The sequence below is a fragment of the Delphinapterus leucas genome, chromosome 16, assembly GCF_059928025.1.
Source record: "Delphinapterus leucas isolate spDelLeu-1000000601 "Yukka" chromosome 16, BTC_Dleu_Yukka2, whole genome shotgun sequence".
NCBI classification, from domain to species: domain Eukaryota; kingdom Metazoa; phylum Chordata; class Mammalia; order Artiodactyla; family Monodontidae; genus Delphinapterus; species Delphinapterus leucas.
This window is the reverse complement of record NC_143144.1, coordinates 80,652,253-80,677,324: the sequence shown is the minus strand read 5'-3', so window position 1 is coordinate 80,677,324 and position 25,072 is coordinate 80,652,253. Positions and strand designations below refer to the sequence as shown.

At 41.8% G+C, this 25,072-nt stretch overlaps 1 protein-coding gene and 1 long non-coding RNA gene across 8 annotated transcripts in view; one reads left to right on the top strand and one right to left on the bottom strand.

Moving 5' to 3' along the window:
• EDRF1 (erythroid differentiation regulatory factor 1) overlaps positions 1-1,967 on the bottom strand; it is a 40,626-nt gene extending 38,659 nt beyond the window's left edge. For all 6 annotated transcript variants that reach the window (XR_002643847.2, XM_022568474.2, XM_022568476.3 and 3 more), the window contains exons 1-2: positions 1,725-1,967; positions 536-744 (exon numbers count right to left, since the gene is read on the bottom strand). Coding sequence is in view for 5 of the 6 variants with exons in the window: in XM_022568474.2 (XP_022424182.1) it covers positions 536-744; positions 1,725-1,832 (317 nt within the window). In the remaining variant the exon portion in view is untranslated. The remainder of the gene's footprint in view (positions 1-535; positions 745-1,724) is intronic.
• LOC111172208 (uncharacterized) lies at positions 1,931-24,597 on the top strand. 2 transcript variants are annotated; one of them, XR_002643855.2, is made up of 4 exons: positions 1,931-2,370; positions 3,739-3,888; positions 8,921-9,120; positions 22,237-24,597. It is a non-coding gene; the product is annotated as an uncharacterized LOC111172208 (long non-coding RNA). The 2 variants fall into 2 exon arrangements; XR_002643856.2 differs by lacking the exon at positions 22,237-24,597 and having other exon boundaries at positions 8,921-10,252.
• The last annotated feature ends 475 nt before the right edge of the window (positions 24,598-25,072 follow it).

The following is a 25,072-nucleotide window of genomic DNA, read 5'->3' as shown; positions in this document are numbered from 1 at the left end:
ATATGGACATCATTACATTTTTCTCTGTAAGACCCAGGCCACTCTCTCAACTTCAAATACTACCACCAAGTGTCAAAGTCAAGGGTGTACATCACTCGACATGCTGTGTTTCTACATCACTGCTTTTTCAGCCCAGACAACCCACCACCATTTAATGAAAAATTCCACAAGACAGGTTAGGCAGTGTTAAGGGCTTTCCTCATCACGTGCCACCCTGATTCTCTGCGTTCACATATTCAAAAGGTATGTAAATTGGCTAAAATTAAAATAGCTGATGGAATTTTAGTGGTCAAAACTCATCTTTGTTAATAACATGATGCAGACTTGAAAGAAGCATATGCGATTGATATCTTCATATTTTAACAGAGTCCTATTATCAGGGGGATAAAGGACATTGAAAGTCAAATATAATCTTTTACCAAAGCGAAATCTTGGCACGTTGATGAGCATTACAAATTAAACTGAACAGCGAGTATTAAGAGTTTTAAGGTGGAGGGTTGAGGGGCTGGTAAAAATGCCATCAGTTAATATTTACCTTGAAAATGGCTTGCTTTTCCTACTGTTGCCAAGAATGGTAGTTCCTGCTGGTCCTAGTTTGGCACTCTCTCGTAACCAGTTGGCAGGTGGGAGTTTCAAGTCTGTTTTCTCTTGGAGGCGTGCAAATGCTGTCCGAGGAGGGGCAGAAGAGTATTTCACCACAGCTCGGCTCTTCACTTCATTGCCTCCAAGAAATAAAGCTGATCCCTGATTAAAACATTAAATGAAATTTTAATATACACTACTAGGAATAAAAATACCCCACCTTAATAATAATAAAAACCCTACCACATCAGGCTTACAAGAACATATACTACATGTTACTAACAGCAGTTAATAAATGTGAGCGTAAATGTGTACCATTTACTTAGCTCTTTTTCACATAATTTCAAAGAAAAAAAGATGAGTCAAGGAGTGTGATGGGTACGGTTATTAGCTAGGAAACAGGCCAACCGAACTATCTTTTAAAACATTCATAAAAAAGTGTAGAAGCAGAAACCAAGGAGTCAAGAGTAGCACGTTAACTAAATGCAAAATTTAATAAAACCTCTGTTCAATACTAAAGATGTATTTCAATGTCAATAACATACATCATTTAGAAAGTAGTTTGTGGTGAGATATCTGGGCCTCTTTTGTTTTTAAGTAAGCGTTTAGCAACTGGTCAGTTTACGACGCAAATACTCTGAATGTCTAACTTCATAGCAAGTCCCTGGGGGGTGCGCACAGATTTCACTTGCACATCCCCAAGAAAGCTCAGGGTCTAAGTTAACTCTTCCAACCTCCCTTCACGTAGCCCCGCTTCGGCCTGGCAAACACTTTGCGCCCTTCTAACATTAATTAGCTCAGTGCCATCTCGGTGAGCTTGCTCTCTTCTCCCTTCAGCTCTGCAAGGCTGTGCCGACTTGGGAACCACATATTTACACGTACGCTTCTTGAGAGCGGAGGTCGTGTCTAACTCACCTGTCGGTTATCTTCGACTGGGAAGCCAGGACTGCTTTTGATACGAATGATCTGCAAGTAAATGCCTGAGTACACCGACAGGCACACGGACTTCCACTCCGTTTGGGGGGCCGTCGGGGAGGCGTGGAGAAGGCGCCAGAAGCCGCCGGGAACCGTGACATCCCTCCCGGGCCGAGCGGGCCCGCAGCCCACGGAGCCCTGCAGGTCCCGCCCCACCGCGGACTCACCTGTGCAGAAGGTTCCTCGGACTCTCCTTGGGACAAGAGGCTGAGCCCTCCCCGAGCAGCGGTCCCGGCCGGCGGAGCCTCGGTCCCGGCCTCCTTAGAGTCCCCCATCACCTCGGTCCAGGTAAGGCGAGGTGAGGCGACGCGAGTCTCGACCCGAGAAGCCGTAACAAGTTGCCGGGCCCAGAGGCGCTGCTGGCCAGCAGAGGAGGCGCCAGATACACCCCGCACTTCCGGCCTCTGACAGGAAGAACTGGAGCGAACGCGTTCAAATCTCGCGATTTTTGCTCCAGAGGCCCGGCCCCGCCTCCCCCGGTAGATACCAGCTTCGCGGCGGGGGCGGGAACTGGCGTGCGCTGATGTCTGCCAGAGTTTCTGCGGGAAACTACTTCTCGCGTTATCTGACTCCCAGGCTCCACCCCTTGCACGCCGGTCTTTGTTGGCCAACAGTCCGCGGGACTTGGGCTTTGGGCGGAGTCAAAGTCGCCGAGGTCGTCTCTGCGTGGGCGGGGAAAAGCGACCGTAGTTGTAACCAGCGGATACCGTTACGTAAAGTAGTGAAGTGTCAGCGCTCTTTCCGCCACAGTTTTCAGTGCCCCCTCGGTTTGCAGTCGGGCTCGCAGGCCCAGGAAGGGAAAGACATGCCCAGGTGAGGGGCCGTCCAGACTCAAGCCAGCCCGGCCTCGGCGTACTGTCCGCTCATCGCAGTGCGTGTATGGGCCTCGCGGTCCCGAGTGTAGGAGCGGCGGGGCTCCGCGGGGAGAGGAGGCCCTCCGCCTTTGCTGAAGGGATGGATTTCAGAGGAGACGGCACCGCCAGAGGTGCAGAGTTTGCTGTTTAGTGACGCCTGGAGCATCTACGGAGAGCCCCGTATTTGTCGGGCCCCAGGGAACTAGCAAAGGGCATTCCGGTGGTCCAGGGACTTCTCGAGCATTAAAGGGCTCAGGAAACACCTGGGGATCTAGTTGACATGCAGATTTTGATTCAGTTGGTCTGAGAGGGGCCTGAGATTCTACATCTCTACCAGACCCCCAGGAGATGATGCCAGTGCTTTGAGTAGCAAAGAGGTAGAGAAATAGCCAAGGTCCGTTTAAAGCTTCGAAGGTGCTCGGCTCTCTTATCCTCTGAGCCGAAACCCAGTATCGTATCGTTACATGCAGCCACAGCCTTCATAAAACTGTTTTGTTTTGCAGTAAAATATTGAAAGTTTCTTGAAAAATTAGTTTTGCCTTTGCAATTACTTGGCTATCTCAATTTGTAATTTACATCAGGTGCTGATAATACACTGATTATCTGCAGATTTAGAAGTCCTTGTAACTGTTAACAAACTCAATTTACAAATTGTTTTCAATTGTAACAAAACATTTTTATGATTTATATTTAACAGTGAATTTAATATCAGTATATTTTGTAGAACTTAAATCAACATGTATTGGTTTTGATATCTATAATTTTCTGTTTGTATTTTGCAGTCAATTCTTTTTTCATTTTTTGCAAGTAACATTGTTATTTTACATTATAGTAAAAAGTTGAACACAAAGGTCTAAGGACATTAGGAGGATGGTTAAGTCTACTTTTGGTACATAATACCATTAACTTGTGCAACTATTATCAATAAATTGTTTTTAAAGAATATTCAAGAACGTTTAAATTGCACTTTGTATGTTAATATAAGTGTACCTGTACTGTAAGATCGTGTGCGATGTTGTGATAAAAAAAAAGTAAAGCAAACCTGTAATAAGATCTTAATTTCACAAACATGTTTATTTCTGTGTCAATGTCCATAAAAACATATCTCTACGGGGTAAAATGAAATGATTTAAAATTTATTCTTTAAAGCTTCATTTTCCTATTTTTCTTTCTGATTATGCATTATTTTATAGTAAAATGTCATTTTATTTAGCTTTTATACATATATAATTTAGCTTCGAATCATCTTTGAATTCTGTTGTTTTTATTGTATAATTCTGTGTTTGCAAGAAGGGATTTCCTGATGTAGCAGTGATTCTTTCTTCAGGACTCACATATACTGCAGGCCTCTTGAGAAGTAAGTGCCTGAACCCTTGTTGATAATGCTTCGGGAGAAAATGTGCTGGAAACAGCCTGTGAAAAGGCAGCAAGAAGAGTGAAACACAGAGAACCAGGAACGCAGCACAGAAAAAGAGAGGTCAGCGGCAGAGGGGACTATGGGAGCGGCCGTTGGGCTGGGGGAACCAGGGACGCCCAGTTTGTGAAAGGAAACCTGAGGAGGGACCAGATATTCTGGGGCCTCTCACAGGGCAGGACTAGAGAGATTTAGGTAGTGAAGGAGGATGATCCCTGATGGCAGGAGAAACTGAGCACATCTGAATTACATAAAGTTTACACATTCTTCTAGCTCTAAGTGCTTATTAATTTTTTTCTTTTCCCTCTTCAGAAACGTTTATGTGCTGTGGGTTTAAGTTAATATAATTGTTTTTAATGTCTGTGATTGAAATATAATGTGGGAAAACATGGGTCATTACTTCCAGAACTTCACATTTTAAGGCACTTATTTATGTTCATTTTTATATTTTCCCAGTGTCTGCCTTCCCCTCCTTCCCTGCCCCCCAGCTCCCAGCCCCCGCCAAGGTGTACTTCACCATCTGTGGCTTGCTCTGCCCTGCAGGGGCAGTTATCCTGGATCTTGTAACCAATCAGTGCTCTCACATGTTTACCTGTCTTCCCGGTGCCTGATGCCATCACCACTAAAGAGATGTTTGCTGAATGAATGAACTGCTTATAGTTTGATGCTTCAACAAGTTGTCCCATAACCTGTGTCTGCTGGTGCTTTTCCTTTGCCTAGAATACCTTTCCCTTCCTCACCTGGCTCATTCCTAAAGACTCATCCGTCACAGGTATCATCCCTAAAAAGTCTCTCCTGACACCTCCCTCTCCTTACCCCATAGGGTCCCTTTCTTTGTTCCCAAAACTTGTATGTAGCTTTTTCCTGCACTTGCCCCTTTATAGAAAAATTACGTACTTGTATCTACCTCCCTTGCGGACTGTGAGCTCCTCGAGAGCTAATGTTCTGTCTAAGCATCTGTTTCACCAATGCCAGCGCAGCACCGGCCCACAGAACCGTTTTAGCCCTCGGGCTAATGCAGCTAAAATGACTGGTGCCAACAGGCTTTTAAAATGCTTATCAAAATGTTTGAGACATAAAAACAATGTTGTTGGCTCCAAGATATACATATTTTTAATCTTGCAAAATGAAAGCTAAAATGTTTAATGAAGTAGCTACAAAATTTGCAGTGTCAATGTCATTAATTATTAAAGTTAGTATTCACACAGTTTGTTCCATTCTAAAACTATTTGTATGTTAGATTTTCTCTGCTTACAAAAATCCTCCCAGAGCCCAAGATGATTTCAGAGAAATGCCAATCAAAAATTCATTTAGTTACTCGTAGCACACAGTACTTTCCAAAGCAAAATGAGAAATCTTTTCTAAAACTTTTACAGTTGCATGTAAGGCAGATATGCTTAGGGCCCTTGGAATTCCCGAACAGCCCCGCCTGCAGAGAAGGAAACTTTAGGGAGTTCTTAGACTGAGGCTTGGGCCCTTCGGTCTGTTTGCCACCGTCCCCTCCATGACCTAGTGTCTTATACCTACTCAGCCTCGCTTGTGTACTTTGCCTGCTGGTCACTGAGAGTCCCTGGTTTTCTGATTCCTGGTCCTGGACTTTGAGCTGGAAGAGAGATTTGAGATTATCTGAGCCAATCCTGTCCCTCTTTAGATGAGAGCAGTGCAGTCCAGAAAGGAGGACAGAATTGACCTGTTGAATATCGTGCAAAGGTAGTTTCAATAGCAAAGGCAGGACTGGTACCAGGCCCCGGAGTACTTGTAAGTACACTTAGTCTTTAAAACAGTCAAGTTGCAAACACTGGCCAGTGGAACTTTAATTTGCTTCCGAATCACCTGAGGAACTTGTTAAGCGAGCAAATCCTCTAACCACCTCCAGATGCTAAGTCAGTTTTGCTAGGCCAGTGCTGGGGAATCTACGTTTTTGGTGAGTTACTAGTGTCTGACCACCTTGGCCTGCAGACCACAACTTAGAACAGTGATCTCCAAGGATTATCCCCTGAGGTGCAGGAAGAACTGTGGCTTCTGTTTTGTTTTGTTTTTTTAATCTGGAAAGTAAAGGCAAAATTAAGCCTTACTAATGCTTAACATACAGGTTGACACAGGTGCCCTTCCTTGGGCCATGGTCAGCTGGTGTATCAGTCCAGTATGATTGGGTTATGCAGCCAAAACAAATGATTCCCAGATGTCAGTGACTTAAACTAGGGATGCCAAATAAAATAAATAAATTTAAGATAAACAGAAAAAATTGGGGGTTAGAATTTCCAAATATTTAGTAGCAGTATGTCACATGTGACATTTGGGACAGACTTTCACTGGTCCAGGTAATTTTTACTCCAGAACCCAGGTTGATGAAGCAACCTGCATCTGGAACTAGTAGAGGTGGTGGGGCAACAAAGAGATTGGTGAACCATAAACTAGCTCCTAAAGCTCCGGCTCAGAAGTGACAAACACACTGCCTCTCACTTTTTTTGGCCAAAATGATACACGTGACCAAGCTTAGCATCCAGGTGGTGGTGAAGACTAATGGTCCCCGAAGGAAGGACATTGGGTGTCTGTGGACCATTATGCCGTCTACCACGGCATATGGTGGCTTGGATGGGCCGCTGGATGCCATCCACAGCGTAAAATATGACAAAACAAGACCTTTAGGGACTTCACTGGAGGTCCAGTGATTAAGACTTTGCCTTCCAATGCAGGGGGTGCGGGTTTGATACCTGGTTGAGGAGCTAAGATCCCACGGGTCTCACAGCCAAAAAAAACAAAACGTAAAACAGAAGCAATATTGTAACAAATTCAATGAAGACTTAAAAAAAAAAAAAAGACCTTTAGAAGAATCTTTTCAGAGTTTTGTAATAAGATGAGGGGTGACCTTGAAAATCTCATGTACCACACAGATCACAGATCACCTTGTGACAAAGCACTTGAAAGAACTGTCAAGCTTAAAAAATGAGTTACTATATTTTGTTTTAGAGAAAGTATTCCACATTTACTCATCTTTTCTGTGATGACAAGTAGCTGTCATTAGGATGGTGTAGGAGAGAGTTTCACAAAAATAAAGACTTAATCTGTTCCTTCACGATAACGGTGATGTTTTTAACAATGAGTGAGAAACTCATTGGTTTTCAAAAGAACTGAATCCTATGGAGAGAGCATTTCTGAAAATAGAGGTTTGCAAACCTTTCCAGTGTTACATGATTTTGTTGCTAAAAGTGACATGTATCGCTTATTAAAAAAAAAAAAGGCAAATGTCCACACAAAACTTAGAAACTGAAATTTCTCACCTCTTTAAAAAGATCTCCCAGATGGAGAGTTTTGGGATCCACATCGTAATTGTTTTCTTTGATACTGCTAGTTGGCCTACTCAGGACGCCCAGACTGATCTCTTTGTCAGCCTCCAACTGATTTGTTTACCCCCAAAATGTGCATGTAAGATTCACTATTCCCAGCTGCCAGCAGGGTTTTTCCTCTCTCCTGTATTTTATACATCCTGTTTTTAATTGTGTTCCATGACAACAGTCAATTGACCTTTCTTCCTCATGTACAAGTAAATGAATTGCATGTAAAACAACTAGCTAAGCATCTCTGAATTATTCCTTGACACCATTTAATTGGTTTGTAAAAGGAGGATTGGTGGACTTCAGAGACGATGGAGATTTAGCCAAATTTCATTTAAAACCTTTGCATGATTTGTGGAAACAATTGAAATGAGCAGTTTGACTTGGTAAGCGGTGTGATTCTTCCTAGTTAGTTTACTTATCTTTTGAGATACTTTAAGCAATGACAGCCATTAAAACCAAGTTTTAAAATAATCGGAACTTAGAAGCACACTTCAAATTGTTATATCACAGCGTTTTCAGCCAAGAGTCACAAAAATAAACCTATTTGACCACATTACTCTCTTTAAAAAAATGCTAGCGAGAGCAGAACTAGTTTGCAATCAATAAATAAAATTTTTAAAATATTGTTTTAGACTTTAAACATTTCCTACTTTTGTATTTTTATGCTAATGTATTGCTGCTAGTATATTATTTACAAATAAATTAAGATGCATATATTGGGGCTACATGTTCAGAATTTTTTTCAACTAATAATAGTATATGATAAGAGTTTATAGACCACTGCTTTTAGAACCAAAAACCACATGCTAGCTACTCTTTAGGTCAAGAACAGTTAGTAAATTAATAATCTGTATTTTCCTTTACACTTTAATTTGACCAGAGTAGAAAAATTTTAGAGTATAAGATAATGCAAACCTTGATGTGCCATTTACCAGTGTAATAGCAAGGAACACTCGGTTACAATTACAGGATACCTTACATAATTATTCTTGACAATTATTTAATTGTTGTTCTGTAGACTAATAACATTTAAGCAAAATACTTGAAACTATTTGGAAATTATTTCGACTGCATTTGAACTCAATGCAGATACTTTTCTAGATACACGATGAACTCAAATTCTTTTGTAAGCTATTTAGCCTTGACTTTCAGAATCCAACACAGATGGTCGTAGGGGCAGGTTGTCTCTGCTGGGTGTTACTTTCCCAGCAGAAACGTCCTTAGAGTCTTTGTGAGTTTTATCCTCCTAAGCTGATTATTACCCTAAACGAATCCTAGCAAAGTTCCAAACTCACTAACGACTGCTCTCCAGGCACCTCAGTGGTGGCTGGAGCACTAGTGGTGATTCATGCTGGGCACACACCTTAGGCTGAGGGTGAGAAGGAAAGAATTCTCAAATGAACCTTCAAATCAATCCCTCAGGCAGGCCTCTGCCTTTCCAGTTAAGGGCTTGGCCTAGCCATTAAACATTTCCAAGGAAGTTTCCAGTGGAGAGAACAGAATGAAGGCATCACTTAGTGCAAAAGTGTCTGGTGTCAGAACTGGACCTTTTTACTAAACATTTCTATATTTGTCTTCCTGTGGGCATTGAAGAGATCTATTTTACCTTGTCAGTGTAATGCAGTCACAAGGCTGCACCCAGGAATGGAATCCACTGCAGGAGCATGTTGGACAGAATGGTAACTACTGGATGGACCATGAGTGTTATCCACATATGACAATTTTTTACATATTTATTTACATTTTGTTCTCTCCAGGAAATGAAGCCAGAATCCACAGATGTCATTATCCATCTGCACGCTTTTGTTTACTACCCAGAAGGCAAGAATATTGCATTTTAAAAGTGTCCGGACTTTTGTTCTTTCTTATCACAAATGACTTGAGAAGATCTGACCATTCACAGTTACCCTGAGTGGAAGTGCCAAAGACATGCTTCCTGGAGCGCTTTGAGATTCAGGTACAAAAGGCATTTTATAAGCACAGAGTGAAAAAGCATCATTTATATTCATTTGCTGCTGTGGCATTTCTCTCTGGAATCTTCCTCGTGTCTGTCAACATTGTGCAAAAGGACTGGCCTCATCTACATTACAAATATCTCTCCTTTAATGGCCTGGAAGTAGGAAAGGGACTGCATTAGAGTGAGCTCTCATGTTGGAGGGCCTCCCACTTGTTTATCCCTAAAACTGGTTGGACATGGTCGCTGTGGATGTCATGAATTATTTTGGAAAGACCTGAGTATGAACTCAGTACGGTGCTTTGTGCATCTTGGCTGCAGTGAATGTGTATTACCTGACTTCAGTGACTCATGGGAGAATCACAGCCATAGGGAAGAGCTTCTGAGGGGTCATTTAGAATGGAGCCATTCTGGACAGACCGTGGTCAGTTCTCTACTAGCTTCTGGAGTGGAGAAGTTTCCACCATGATGGCTCCTTTGACCCGTGGCAGATCCTTTCTTGCAGGGTCCCTGCTTGGTATGATTTAAGAAGCATCAAGGACTTTCTGCCCCAGAAGATCTCAGTGTGTGACATCACACACATGGATGAGGGTTTGCCAACTGTATTAGTTAAAGTAGAGCCTGGCTTGGAGGGGCTCCCATGCCCCTCTAGGAATGTTCTAGAACATGGGGCATTACCCAAGAGACAGAGCCTGGGATGGTGTTACTCAGGTCAAAGGTCTGAGCGTGGGGGGCCATATAAATGAGTGGTGGGGCGGTGTGTACAGATGCAGGAGAGGTGCTTGGAGAGTAGGAGTGCTGCTACCAGGAGAGATGGTTCCCAAAGGGAGAGACCCATATGCCAAGCCCTTCTCTTTTTCCTCTGCCCAGGGTCCCTTCTGAATCTGCAAATCAACTGCTGCTTCTCCTCCTCCTTTGCCTTCTTCTTCAAATCTTTTCATCACAAAAATTTCAAATATATACCTAAGCAGAGAGAACAGTAAAATGAACCCCCATGTACCCATCACCATTATCCACCTTGAAAAATGACCAGCACCATCCAGTCTCCTTCCACACACCCTCCCCTTCCTCAGATGATTATTGAAATTAGCTCATACGTTTTTTTTTTTAATAAATTTATTTGTTTATTTTTGGCTACGTTGGGTCTTCGTTGCTGTGCACGGGATTTCTCTAGTTGTGGTGAGCTGGAGCTATTCTTCGTTGCGGTGTGCAGACTTCTCATTGCAGTGGCTTCTCGTTGCAGAGCATGGGCGCTAGGTGCACAGGCTTCAGTAGTTGTGGCACATGGGCTCATCAGTTGTGGCTCGTGGTCTGTAGAGCACAGGCTCAGTAGTCGTGGCGCACAGGCCTAGTTGCTCCGTGGCATGTGGGATCTTCCCGGACCAGGGCTGGAACCCGTGTCCCCTGCATTGGCAGGCGGAGTCTTAACCCCTGGGCCACCAGGGAAGCCCTCCTTAATTATTTTTAATTTAATGCCCCCTGTTGCATTTTTCTGGCCATTTTCTTCTGTCAATCACTGTCTTAAGTCAGTCTCCTGGATTGGCTATGAAAAGACACCTTTCTCAAGGGAGCCCTAAGCAGACACATTTCTCAAGGGAGAAATGTTGAGACTGGCCAAACGACGTAGGCTTAATTCAGTTCCACCCGACGGACACGCGTCTAGCCCTAGGCACAGTGCTGGGTTAAGGATGTCGGCAGAACGGGTTCCTAACCTCAAGGGCATATGATCTAGTTCTGGGAAGAGGACAAGGGCTGTAGCAAGTAGTCAGCAATAGGAGGCGGATGTCACCACTGAGGAAGGGAAAAGACCAGGTGTGGGGGACCTTCCAGGTTGAGATAGACACACTGGGCTGGGAGGGGTGAGGGTTCAGGGAGGTCAGCAAGGGCCATGGAGCCTGAGGTGTTGAGGAGGGACTTGGAGGGTTGAGTGTGGGGTGGGACAGTGAAGGAAAAACACTTGCCAAAACGTGGAGGTGGGAATAGCTGAGGGAGCTGTGGGAGTGCCCCAGTTGGCTGGAACACAAGGTGCAAGGGGCTTGGTGGGAGGAATGGGGGAAGGGGGGGGGGGGGAGGAGGGCAATTGGTTCTTCCTAGGTTAAGAACTAGATAATACTTATTTCTAAGTAAGGAAAACCAAAACTGGATTTTTAGGGCATGGCTATGAAAAACATAGTGCAGACCACACTTAGGAAACCAGAAGAAATCAAGGTGGGCTTAATGGAAGTTAGGCAGCAGGGGTGGTATAAGAAAACTCAGGTAGCTGCCTGAAATAAAGTGGACCCAGCTTCCACTAGCCAGGCGATGCAGTTTTTAAACATATAAATGTGGCTTGTTGTGATTCCCCACTACATAAAATGTAAGTATAACTGTAGTCTTCTTTTTGCTGCTGAGTTCTGAGAAAATATGGGGTTTTTTGTCTCTGCCAGTGAAATAAATACATGGACAGAAAATTCCTAGCATTGCTTCCATGTAAGGGAGGGCAAAGAAGATGGTGAGCTTTGGCAAAACGTTCGTGTTTTGTAAATGAAACAGAACAGTAACTTGATTTTTCAAAAGAATAAGGTTTTCATTACAAATGTGGGCCCGTTTATGTTGGAAAATTCAAATGTAGCAAAACGCAAAAAGGCAAGAAAATGCATCGTCCCACTATCCAAAGAACATAAAATTTTTAATGTTTTTGTGTCATATGACGATTTGGGAACATGTTTTTGATACTGAATGACTTCGGTAATTCACCCCGCCCCCCTCCCCACCCCATTCATTGTGCTTATCGAGTGTTGGCATTAATATTTCTATCTCTGTTGACTTTAAGAGTCAGTCCTCCTTTGAGCTCAGATTGCAGATGGAATACAGGGGATCATCTCAATATTGAATGAGAGAGAAAGTTTATTCTCAGATATGCATGAAACCAGCCCTGTGCTTGTTGTTTGATTTTTGTTTTGTTTTTCGTTTGGTTTGGTTTTTTTTTGCAGGGCCTGGGGAAGACTGTAAATGGAGTCTGCAGAGCATATGGCTAAATATCTAAGTTATATATTAAGCCAACAAATTATTAAATAAAACATGTCCTATCCTCCTTCCTTGGCTAGTACATCTTCATCACAGCCACCCCTTGGAGACTATTAAAATGTTCTATCCTCTGACCCTTCTAACAGGTGCCCCCTGGCCACCCCTTGGGCATAGGGGTACAAACACCAGGTCCTCTGGGCGTCAGGCCTAGGAAGCACACTGTGTGGGCCGCAAAGCAGGCTTGGAGCCATTAGGGCAGGCTCTCAGCAGCTCCAGGTGGGCCTGTGTCCCTGTGTGTTGCAGGGGGGTTAGGGCAGGGGTGGCCAGAGGAAAGCCAGAGCAGGTGCCCCTCTGACTCTGATTTGAGTGAATTATTCCATGTTTCCATGTACAGGTGGTATGCTGGGTGCTGGGAACACAAAGGTGAGTGCAAACAGTTTAGTGGGGGCATATGCAGAAGCTGTCAAGGAAGTTCCCCCTCTCAAATGTGAACTTGCAACTATGACTTGACCCAGGCAGTAAAGTCAGGGAGGAGGTAACTAGGCAAAAAGGGCAGAGAAGAGAATTCCAGGCAGAGGGAAAACATAGGTGAAGTCCAGGTATCAGCGGAGAGAGGCACAGCCGTTGTGAGGCAGGGGAACACGGTGGTAAGGCTGGGATGGGAGCCACAGGAGCTTGAGATGGGAGGCGGGGCTGGAGAGACAGGTGCGCACTGACCAGGGGAGGTCTCCGTGACCTTGTTAAGGAATTTCTCAGGATCCTCAGTGAAAGGCTTTGAGCAAAGGGTCACAGGATCAGGGTAAACAAGGCTACACCATCTTGAATTGATCCTGGCTAGACATAATGGTTCTTTGGACCAGTGGGATAGTGATGGAGATGGAGAATGGCAGACAGGCTCCAGGGAGATTTGGAAAGTAAAATGGCCAGGACTTCGGGGATATTGGATTAGGGGGAAGTGGGAAATACATATCAGGGGAAATTGGTCAAATAAATGGGGTGGACGATCTGGGAACACTGAAAGGAGGTGAGGTTGGAGGGGTAGGTCATGAGTTGGCGCTGGGACATATAGGTTTGAGGTACCTTTGGGGCACCTAGGACGGTCCTCAGCAGGCAGGAGGATATACCGCTTGAGCAGTAAAAAGAGGTCAGGGCTGCAGACTTAGGTGTGCGAGTCATCTCCACAGAGGTGGTGAGCCAACCTTAACCTTAGGGTTAGGATTAGGGTCCACGGATGTGATGTCTGGGGAGAGACTGTCCACTCACCTGACAGAAATTAAACAACCCGAGCTTTCTGATGCAGATGAGAACCTTAAGAGTGGAATCACACCAACTGTGAACTAAAATGACAAAAACCTTCTAGCAGCCTTGCTCATGACATTGGTCACTGTAAACAGGCTTGTCATGCACAAATCACCTGCAACAACAAAGAGGATTAGGGATGAGTTGGTCACTGTTGCATGGGGACTTTTTGTGCTTGTGAGTTTAAATCAGATTCCTGTTACTTGCACATCATTTTGCCATGTGTATTTGTAAATATATCTTGCTGGCATATTTTATGCTTCAGTTAATTTAGTTGATATCTAATTTAGTTGACATATAAAAATAAAATCAATTTTCAGACAAAATACCCATAAAATAAGTGGAATGCTATAATAGGTTTCAAGAAATTTAAATGTAATAATTTAGGCTTCTATTCTAAAGCAATTTCATCTAGAATGATATTGTAGATGTAATTTTTTTCCTGAATCTCTGTCAATTATACAATAATAAATGTGGCTAGTATATACCCAGAAATTTATTTTTTTAACATCTTTATTGGAGTATAATTGCTTTACAATGTTGTGGTAGTTTCTGCTGTATAACAAAGTGAATCAGCTATACATATACATATGTCCCCATATCTCCTCCCTCTTGGGTCTCCCCCCCACCCTCCCTATCCCTCCCTTCTAGGTGGTCACAAAGCACTGAGCTGATCTCCCTGTGCTATACAGCTGCTTCCCACTAGCTATCTATTTTACATTTGGTAGTGTATGTTAAGTCCATGCCACTCTCTCACTTCGTCCCAGCTTAACCTTCCCCATCCCGGTGTCCTCAAGTCCATTCTCTGCATCTGCGTCTTTATTCCTGTCCTGCCCCGAGGTTCTTCAGAACCACTTTTTTTTTTTTTAGATTCCATATATATGTGGTAGCATATGGTATTTGTATTTCTCTTTCTGACTTACTTCACTCTGTATGACAGACTCTAGCTCCATCCACCTCACTACAAATAACTCAACTTCGTTTCTTTTTATGGCTGAGTAATTTTCCACTGTATATATGTGCCATGTCTTCTTCATCCATTCATCTGTCGATCGACACTTAGGTTGCTTCCATGTCCCGGCTATTGTAAATAAAGCTGTGATGAACATTGTGGTACTTGACTCTTTTTGAATTGTGATTTTCTCAGGGTATATGACCAGTAGTGGGATTGCTGGTTCATACGGTAGCTCATTTTTACATTTTTGAGGAACATGCATACTGTTTTCCATAGTGGCTGTATCAATATACATTCCCACCAACAGTGCAAGAGGGTTCCCTTTTCTCCACACCCTCTCCAGCATTTATTGTTTGTAGATTTTTTTTTTTTTTTTTGCAGTATGTGGGCCTCTCACTGTTGTGGCCTCTCCCGCTGCAGAGCACAGGCTCCGGACGTGCAGGCCCAGCAGCCATGGCTCATGGGCCCAGCCGCTCCGCAGCATGTGGGATCTTCCCGGACCGGGACACGAACCCACGTCCCCTGCATTGGCAGGCGGACTCCCAACCACGGCGCCACCAGGGAAGCCCTGTTTGTAGATTTTTTGATGATGACCATTCTAACTGGTGTGAGGTGATACCTCATTGTAGTTTTGATTTGCATTTCTCTAATGATTAGTGATGTTGAGCATCCTTTCATGTGTTTGTTGGTAATCTGTATCTCTTCTTTGGAGAAATTTCTATTTTGGTCTTCTGCCCATTTTTGGATTGGGTTGTGTCTTTTCTTGATATTGAGCTGCATGAGCTGCTTGTAATTAATCCTTTGTCAGTTGCTTCATTTGCAAATATTTTCTCCCATTCTGAGGGTTGTCTTTTCATCTTGTTTATGGTTTCCTTTGCTGTGCAATAGCTTTTAAGTATCATTAGGTCCCATTTGTTTATTTTTGTTTTTATTTCCATTTCTCTAGGAGGTGGGTCAAAAAGGATCTTGCTGTGATTTATGTGATAGAGTGTTCTGCCTATGTTTTCCTCTAAGAGTTTTATAGTGTCTGGCCTTACATTTAGGTCTTTAATCCATTTTGAGTTTATTTCTGTGTATGGTGCTAGGGAGTGTTCTAATTTCATTCTTTTATATGTAGCTGTCCAGTTTTCCCAGCACCACTTATTGAAGAGGCTGTCTTTTCTCCATTGAGTATTTTTGCCTCCTTTATCAAAAATAAGGTGACCATATGTGCATGGGTTTATCTCTGGGCTTTCTATCCTGTTCCATTGATCGATGTTTCTGTTTTTTTGCCAGTACCATACTGGCTTGATTACTGTAGCTTTGTAGTATAGTATGAAGTCAGGGAGTCTGATTCCTCCAGCTCTGTTTTTCTTTCTCAAGATTGCTTTGGCTATTCGGGGTCTTTTGTGTTTCCATACAAATTGTGAAATTTTTTGTTCCAGTTCTGTGAAAAATGCCATTGGTAGTTTGATAGGATTGCATTGAATCTGTAGATTGCCTTGGGTGGTATAGTCATTTTCACGATGTTGATTCTTCCATTCCAAGAACATGGTATATCTCTCCATCTGTTGGTATCATCTTTAGTTTCTTTCATCAGTGTCTTATAGTTTTGTGCATACAGGTCTTTTGTCTCCTTAGGTAGGTTTATTCCTAGGTATTTTATTCTTTTTGTTGCAGTGGTAAATGGGAGTGTTTCCTTAATTTCTCTTCCAGATTTTTCATCATTAGTGTATAGGAATGCAAGAGATTTCTGTGCATTAATTTTGTATCTTGCTACTTTACCAAATTCATTTATTAGCTCTAGTAGTTTTCTGGTGGCATCATTAGGATTCTCTATGTATAATATTATGTCATCAGCAAACAATATCAGCTTTACATCTTCTTTTCCGATTTGGATTCCTTTTTTTTCTTTTTCTTCTCTGATTGCTATGGCTAAAATTTCCAAAACTATGTTGAATAATAGTGGTGAGAGTGGACAACCTTGTCTTGTTCCTCATCTTAGGGGAAATGGTTTCAGTTTTTCACCATTGAGAACGACGTTGGCTGTGGGTTTCTCACATATGGCCTTTCTTATGTTGAGGTAAGTTCCCTCTATGCCTACTTTCTGGAGGGTTTTTATCATAAATGGGTGTTGAATTATGTTGAAAGCTTTTTCTGCATCTATTGAGATTATCATGTGGTTTCTCTCCTTCAGTTTGTTAATATGGTTTATCACATTGATTGATTTGCATATATTGAAGAATCCTTGTATTCCTGGGATAAACCCCACTTGATCATGGTGGATGATCCTTTTAATGTGCTGTTGGAATCTGTTTGCTAGTATTTTGTTGAGGATTTTTGCATCTATTTTCATCAGTGATATCGGCCCGTAGTTTTATTTCTTTGTGACATCTTTGTCTAGTTTTGGTATCAGGGCGATGGTGGCCTTGTAGAAAGTGTTTGGGAGTGTTCCTCCCTCTGCTATATTTTGGAAGAGTTTGAGAAGGATAGGTGTTAGCTCTTCTCTAAATGTTTGATAGAATTCGCCTGTGAAGCCATCTGGTCCTGGGCTTTTATTTGTTGGAAGATTTTTAATCATAGTCTCAATTTCATTACTTGTGATTGGTCTGTTTATATTTTCTATTTCTTCCATATTCAGTCTCAGAAGGTTGTGCTTTTCTAAGAATTTGTCCATTTCTTCCAGTTGTCCATTTTATTGGCATATAGTTGCTTGTAGCAATCTCTCATGATCCTTTGTATTTCTGCAGTGTCAGTTGTTACTTCTCCTTTTTCATCTCTAATTCTATTGATTTGAGTCTTCTCCGTTTTTTTCTTGATGAATCTGGCTAACAGTTTATCAATTTTGTTTATGTTCTCAAAAAAATGCTTTTAGTTTTATTGATCTTTGCTTTTGTTTCCCTCATTTCTTTTTCATTTATTTCTGATCTGATCTTTATGATTTCTTTCCTTCTGCTAACTTTGGGGTTTCTTTGTTCTTCTTTCTCTAATTGCTTTAGGTGTAAGGTTAGGTAGTTTATTTAGGATGTTTCTTGTTTCTTGAGGTAGGATTGTATTGCTATAATCTTCCCTCTTACAAATGATGCTTTTGCTACATCCCATAGGTCTTGCGTCATCATGTTTTCATTGTCATTTGTTTCTTGGTGTTTTTTGATTTCCTCTTTGATTTCTTCACTGATCTCTTGGTTATTTAGTAGTGTATTGTTTAGCCTGCATGTGTTTGTATTTTATACAGATTTTTTCCTGTAATTGATATCTAGTCTCATAGCGTTGTGGTCAGAAAAGATACTTGATACAATTTCAATTTTCTTAAATTTACCAAGGCTTGATTTGTGACCCAAGATATAATCTATCCTGGAGAATGTTCCATGAGCACTTGAGAAAAAAGTGTATTCTGTTGTTTTTGGATGGAACGTCCTATAAATATCAATTAAGTCCATCTTATTTAATGCATCATTTAAAGCTTGTATTTCCTTGTTTATTTTCATTTTGGTTTATCTGTCCATTGGTGAAAGTGGGGTGTTAAAGTTCCCTACTATGATTGTGTTACTGTCAATTTCCCCTTTTATGGCTGTTAGCATTTGCCTTACATATTGAGGTGCTCCTATGTTGGGTGCATAATTATTTACAATTGTTATATCTTCTTCTTGGATTGATCCCTTGATCATTAGGTAGTTTCCTTCTTTGTCTCTTGTAAGAGTTTTTATTTTAAAGTCTATTTTGTCTGGTATGAGAATTGCTACTCCAGCTTTCTTTTGATTTCTGTTTGCATGGAATATCTTTTTCCATCCCCTCACTTTCAGTCCGTATGTGTCCCTAGGTGTGAAGTGGGTCTCTTGTAGACAGCATATATACAGGTCTTGTTTTTGTTTCCATTCAGCCAGTCTATGTCTTTTGGTTGGAACATTTAATCCATTTACGTTTAAGGTAGTTATCGATATGTATGTTCCTATTCCCATTTTCTTAATTGTTTTGGGTTTGTTATTGTAGGCCTTTTCCTTCTTTTGTGTTTCCTGTCTAGAGAAGTTCCTTTAGCATTTGTTGTAGAGCTGGTTTGGTGGTGCTGAATTCTCTTAGCTTTTGATTATCTGTAAAGGTTTTCATTCCTCTGTCAAATCTGAATGAGATCCTTAATGGGTAGAGTAATCTTGGTTGTAGGTTTTTCCCTTTCATCACTTTAAATATGTCCTGCCACTCCCTTCTGGCTTGCAGAGTTTCTGCTGAAAGATCAGCTGTTAACCTTATGGGGATTCCCTTGTATGTTATTTGTTGTTTTTCCCTTGCTGCTTTTAATATTTTTTCTTTGTATTTAATTTTTGGTAATTTGATTAATATGTATCTTGGCGTGTTTCTCCTTGTATTTATCCTGTACGGGACTGTCTATGCTTCCTGGACTTGACTGACTATTTCCTTTCCCATATTAGGGAAGTTTTCAACTATAATCTCTTCAGATATTTTCTCAGACCCTTTCTTTTTCTCTTCTTCTGGGACCCCTATAATTCAAATGCTGGTGCATTTAATGTTGTCCCAGAGGTCTCTGAGACTGTCCTCAATTCTTTTCATTCTTTTCTCTTTATTCTGCTCTGTGGTAGTTGTTTCCACTATTTTATCTTCCAGATCACTTATCTGTTCTTCTGCCTCAGTTATTCTGCTGTTGATTCCTTCTAGATAATTTTTGTTTTCATTTATTGTGTTGTTCATCATTGTTTATTTGCTCTTTAGTTCTTCTAGGTACTTGTTAAACGTTTCTTGTATTTTCTCTATTCTACTTCCAAGATTTTGGATCATGTTTACTATCATTACTTTGAATTCTTTTTCAGGTAGACTGCCTATTTCCTCTTCATTTGTTTGGTCTGGTGGGTTTTTACCTTGCTCCTTCATCTGCTGTGTGTTTCTCTGTTTTCTCATTTTGCTTAACTTACTGTGTTTGGCGTCTCCTTTTCCCAGGCTGCAAGTTTGTAGCTCCTGTTGTTTTTGGTGTCTGCCCCCCCGTGGCTAAGGTTGGTTCAGTGGGTTGTGTAGGGCTTCCTGGTGGAGGGGACTGGTGCCTGTGTTCTGGTGGATGAGGCTGGATCTTGTTTTTGTGGTGGGAAGGACTGCATCCGGTGGTGTGTTTTGGGGTGTCTGTGACCTTATGATTTTAGGCAGCCTCTCTGCTAATGGGTGGGGTTGTATTCCTGTCTTTCTAGTTGTTTGTCATACGGTGTCCAGCACTATAGATTGCTGGTCGTTGAGTGGACCTGGGTCTTAGCATTGACATGGAGATCTCTGGAAGAGCTTTTGCTGTTTGATATTATGTGGAGCTGGGAGGTGTCTAGTGGACCAATGTCCTGAACTCAGGTCTCCCACCTCAGAGACACAGGCCTGACTCCCAGCCAGAGCAGCAAGACCCTGTCAGCCACATGGCTCAGAAGAAAAGGGAGATAAGAAAAAAGAAGAAAGAAAGCAGAAAGAGAGAGAGAGAGAGAGAGAAAGGAAAGAAGAAAGAATAAAATTAAGTTACTAAAATAAAAAATTTTTAATTATTGAAAATAAAAAAAATTAAAAGTAATTTAAAAGAGGAAAAGAAAGAAAGAAGAGAGCAACCAAACCAAAAAACAGATCCACTAATGATAACACGTGCTAAAAACTATACTAAAAAAACCAAAAACAAACAAACAAAAAAACAGACAGACAAAACCCTAGGACAAATGGTATAAGCAAACCTATACAGACAAAGTAACACAAAGAAGCATACACATACACACTCACAAAAAGAGAAAAAGGAAAAAAATATATAAAAAAAGGAAGAGAGCAACCAAATCAATAAACAAATCTGCCACTGATAATAAACTCTAAATACTAAACTAAGACAGACATAAAACCAGAAACAAATTAGATGCAGAAAGCAAACCCCAAGTCTACAGTTGCTCCCAAAGTCCACCACCTCAAGTTTGGGATGATTTGTTGTCTATTCAGGTATTCCACAGATACAGGGTACATCAAGTTGATTGTGGAGATTTAATCCACTCCTCCTGAGGCTGCTGGGAGAGATTTCCCTTTCTCTTCTTTGTTCACACAGCTCCCGGGGTTCAGCTTTGGATTTGGACCCGCCTCTGTGTGTAGGTCGCCTGAGGGCATCTGTTCTTCACTCAGACAGGACGGGGTTAGAGTAGCACCTGATTCAGGGGCTCTGGCTTACTCAGGCCAGGGGGAGGGAGGGGTATGGAATGTAGGGAGAGCCTGCGGCAGCAGAGGCTGGCATGACGTTGCACCAGCCTGAGACGTGCTGTATGTTCTCCTGGGGAAGTTGCCCCTGGATCCCGGGACCCTGGCAGTGGCGGGCTGCACAGGCTCCCAGGAGGGGAGGTGTGGATAGTGCCCTGTGCTTGCACACAAGCTTCTTGGCGGCTGCAGCAGCAGCAACCTTAGCATTTCGTGTCCGTCTCTGGGGTCCGCGCTGATAGCCACGGTTTGCGCCCCTCTCTGGAGCCTGTTTAGGTGGTGCTCTGCTACCCTCTCCTCGCGTACCCTGAAACAATGGTCTCTTGCCTCTTAGGCAGGTCCAGACTTTTTCCTGGACTCCCTCCCGGCCAGCTGTGGCGCACTAGCCTCCTTCAGGCTGTGTTCACGCCACCAACCCCAGTCCTCTCCCTGGGATCCGACCTCCGAAGCCTGAGCCTCAGCTCCCAGCCCCTGCCCGCCCCGGCGGGGGAACAGACAAGCCCCTCGGGCTGTTGAGTGCTGGTCGGCACGAATACTCTGTGCGGGAATCTCTCCGCTTTGCCCTCTGCACCCCTGTTGCTGCGCTGTCCTCTGGCTCCAATGCTTCCCCGCTGCCACCCCCATCTCTGCCAGTGAAGGGGATTCCTAGCGTGTGGAAACTTTTCCTCCTTCATGGTCCCTCCTAAAGGTGCAGGTCCCGTCCCTATTCTTTTGTCTCTTTCTTTTTTCTTTTGCCCTATCCAGGTACATGGGGAGTTTCTTGTCTTTTGGGAAGTCTGAGGTCTTCTGCCAGCATTCAGTAGGTGTTCTTTAGGAGTTGTTCCACATGTAGATGTATTTCTGATGTATTTGTGGGGAGGAAGGTGATCTCTACGTCTCCTCCGCCATCTTGAAATTCTCTCTGAGAAATTTATGGCTTGGAGTAGTTTGTAATGAAACATGAAATTTTCTGCGGATGTTTCCTTTAAAATGTCAAAAAACCTAAATACAAATACTTTGTGTGTTGATGTTTGGCTGTATTTAAGCCATGACAATGATTATTACTTTGGATATAAACACTATCAAATTTTCATTGGGTGAGTTCTTTTTAAATTAATGTTGAGTTATGTTGTTTATTATCCTGTTTGCTTATGTTTCCTGCCATTTTCCATTTGTCTGTTTGAATCCTCTTTTTTAATAGTGAGTTAGCAACTGATAATGTGTACTGATTTCAGTTTTGCTTCTAATTTACATTTTTATCTCTTTGGTTGATGTATTTGGCTTAATCATTTCATTTTTATAAGCGCTGTACAATTTGTTAATTTAGCTAGATGATTAAATTTGGCTTTTAAAGAAAGTTTGTTTTAGAAAATGGTCCCTGAAGTAAATTAACATTTGGTATTTCCAGCATGTCAAAGGGGCTGGTCTCTTGAAGATAACTAGACACGTAACTCTAAAATTTAAAAGTGGTTTTATAATTTTGAAACCTCTGAATATATAGATCTGTATTATCCAGTAGGTGGTGCAAATCGACTCCATTTCAAATGGAAATGTAATTTAAAATTGTGATGTAACTATTTTCACTGTAAAAATAATATTTCAACATGTTTTCTAACCGAAAAATTGTTTTCCTCTATTTCTAAAGGAAGCTTGATTTACTGTCTCTGTGCTCATTTTTCTTGTGTTTTATTCCACAGGTACCATTATGGTGATGATCACTGTGACAGGGGAGCTGAGAGGGAAACTTGTGGGGGGAGCTGCAAAAACCAGGGAGACCTGTTAAAAATTATAGTACAAGAGAAATTTGGGAAACACTCCTGTTTACCACTGCAACAAAAAGAATAAAATACCTAGGAATAAACCTACCTAAGGAGACAAAAGACCTAGAAAACTATAAAACACTGATGAAAGAAATTAAAGATGATACAAACAGATGGAGAGATATACCACATTCTTGGATTGGAAGAATTAACATTGTGAAAGTGACTATACTACCCAAAGCAATCTGCAGGTTCAATGCAATCCCTATCAAACTACCGATGGCAGTTTTCACAGAATTAGAACAAAAAAATTTACAATTCATATGGAAACACAAAAGACCCCGAATAGCCAAAGCAGTCTTGAGAAAGAAAAATGGAGCTGGAGGAATCAGGCTTCCCAACTTCAGACTATACTACAAAGCTACAGTAATCAAGACAGTATGGTACTGGCACAAAAACAGAAATATCGATCAGTGGAACAGGATAGAAAGCCCAGAGATAAACCCACGCACATATGGTCACCTTATCTTTGATAAAGGAGGCAAGAATATACAATGGAGAAAAGACAGCCTCTTCAATAAATGGTGCTGGGAAAACTGGACAGCTACATATAAAAGAATGAAATTAGAACACTCCCTAACACCATAAACAAAAATAAACTCAAAATGGATTAAAGACCTAAATGTAAGACCAGACACTATAAAACTCTTAGAGGAAAACATAGGCAGAACACTCTATCACATAAATCGCAGCAAGATCCTTTTTGACCCACCTCCTAGAGAAATGGAAATAAAAACAAAAATAAACAAATGGGACCTAATGAAACTTAAAAGCTTTTGCACAGCAAAGGAAACCATAAGACGAAAAGACAACCCTCAGTATGGGAAAAAATATTTGCAAATGAAGCAACTGACAAAGGATTAATCTCCAGAATTTACAAGCAGCTCATGCAGCTCAATATCAAAAAAACAACCCAATCCAAAAATGGGCAGAAGACCTAAATAGACATTTCTCCAAAGAAGATATACAGATTGCCAACAAACACGTGAGAGGATGCTCAACATCACTAATCATTAGAGAAATGCAAATGAAAAGTACAATGAGGTATCACCTCACACTGGTCAGAATGGCCATCATCAAAAAATCTACAAAGAATAAATGCTGGAGAGGGTGTTGAGAAAGGGGAACCCTCTTGCACTGTTGGTGGGAATGTATATTGATACAGCCCCTATGGAGAACAACAGTATGGAGCTTCATTAAAAAACTAAAAATAGAATTACCATACGACCCAGCAATCCCACTACTGAGCATATACCCTGAGAAAACCATGATTCAAAAAGAGTCATGTACCACAGTGTTCCTTGCAGCTCTAAATTACAATAGCCAGGACATGGAAGCAGCCTAAGTGTCGATCGACAGATGAATGGATAAAGAAGGTGTGGCACATATATACAATGGAATATTACTCAGCCATAAAAAGAAACGAAATTGAGTTATTTGTAGTGAGGTGAATGGAGCTAGAGTCTGTCATACATAGTGAAGTAAGTCAGAAAGAGAAAAACAAATACCGTATGCTACCACATATATATGGAATCTAAAAAAAATGGTTCTGAAGAACCTAGGTGCAGGACAGGAATTAAGATGCAGACGTAGAGAGTGGACTTGAGGACACAGAGATGGGGAAGGGTAAGCTGGGACGAAGTGAGAAAGTGGCATGGACATATATACACTACCAAATATAAAGTAGATAGCTAGTGGAAAGCAGCCACATAGCGCAGGGAGATCAGCTTGGTGCCTTGTGACCATCTAGAGGGATGGGATAGGGAGGGTGGCAGGGAGACGCAAGAGTGAGGAGATATGGGGATATATGTATATGTATAGCTGATTCACTTTGTTATAAAGCAGAAACTAACACACCATTGTAAAGCAATTATACTCCAATAAAGATGTTTTAAAAAATTATAATACAAAGACAAGTCATTTGCTTCTTTGCTTCAGTTCCATAATAAAATGAGCATAATGTCAGTATCAGTGTTATTCCAGTAGCTTTTATGCCCACATGATGAACTGAATGCCATATTTCATCTTTTGTAGAAATTGGGGGTGTTCCACTCCCAGGAATCTGATATTCTCACACTAGCACATAAAATATGTATACAAGCGTATTTTTAAAAGTAATTTTTTACTTGTATCACGGTAATACACATGCATTAAAGGCAGCAAAGTACAATGATTAAGAGCAGGGATTCTGGAGTCAGCCTGCCTGGGCTGGAGCCCTCTCCACCTCCCTCGATCTGTTTTCTTCCTTTCAAAATGTGGAACAGACACCTACCTTGTGGTGGTATGAGAATTAAATGAGCATGTACAGAAAGTATTTAAAGCAGGCCTGTAGGAATGTGAACACTACCTTTTAAAGTCAAACAGTGCAAAAAGGGCTGTAATAAAAAGGAGCAGTCTCTGGCCACGTTCCTCCCGTCTCCCCACATCGCTTCCAGGTAAGTGCTCACAACTCCCAGCTGTTGCTTGTGTTGGTTACCACTGTAACTCTAAATATTATTCTTACACAAATATTTCTTTTAATCCATTTAATCCATTTTTAAGTGTGCAGTTCAGTGGCGTTAAGCATATCCACAATGTTGTGGGACCATCACCACCATCCAACTCCACAGCTTTTTTACCTTCCCAAACAGAAACTCTGTGCCCATTAAACAATAGCTCTCCACTCCCCCATCCCCTCAGCCCCTCATAACCTCTATTTTCTGTCTCTATGAAT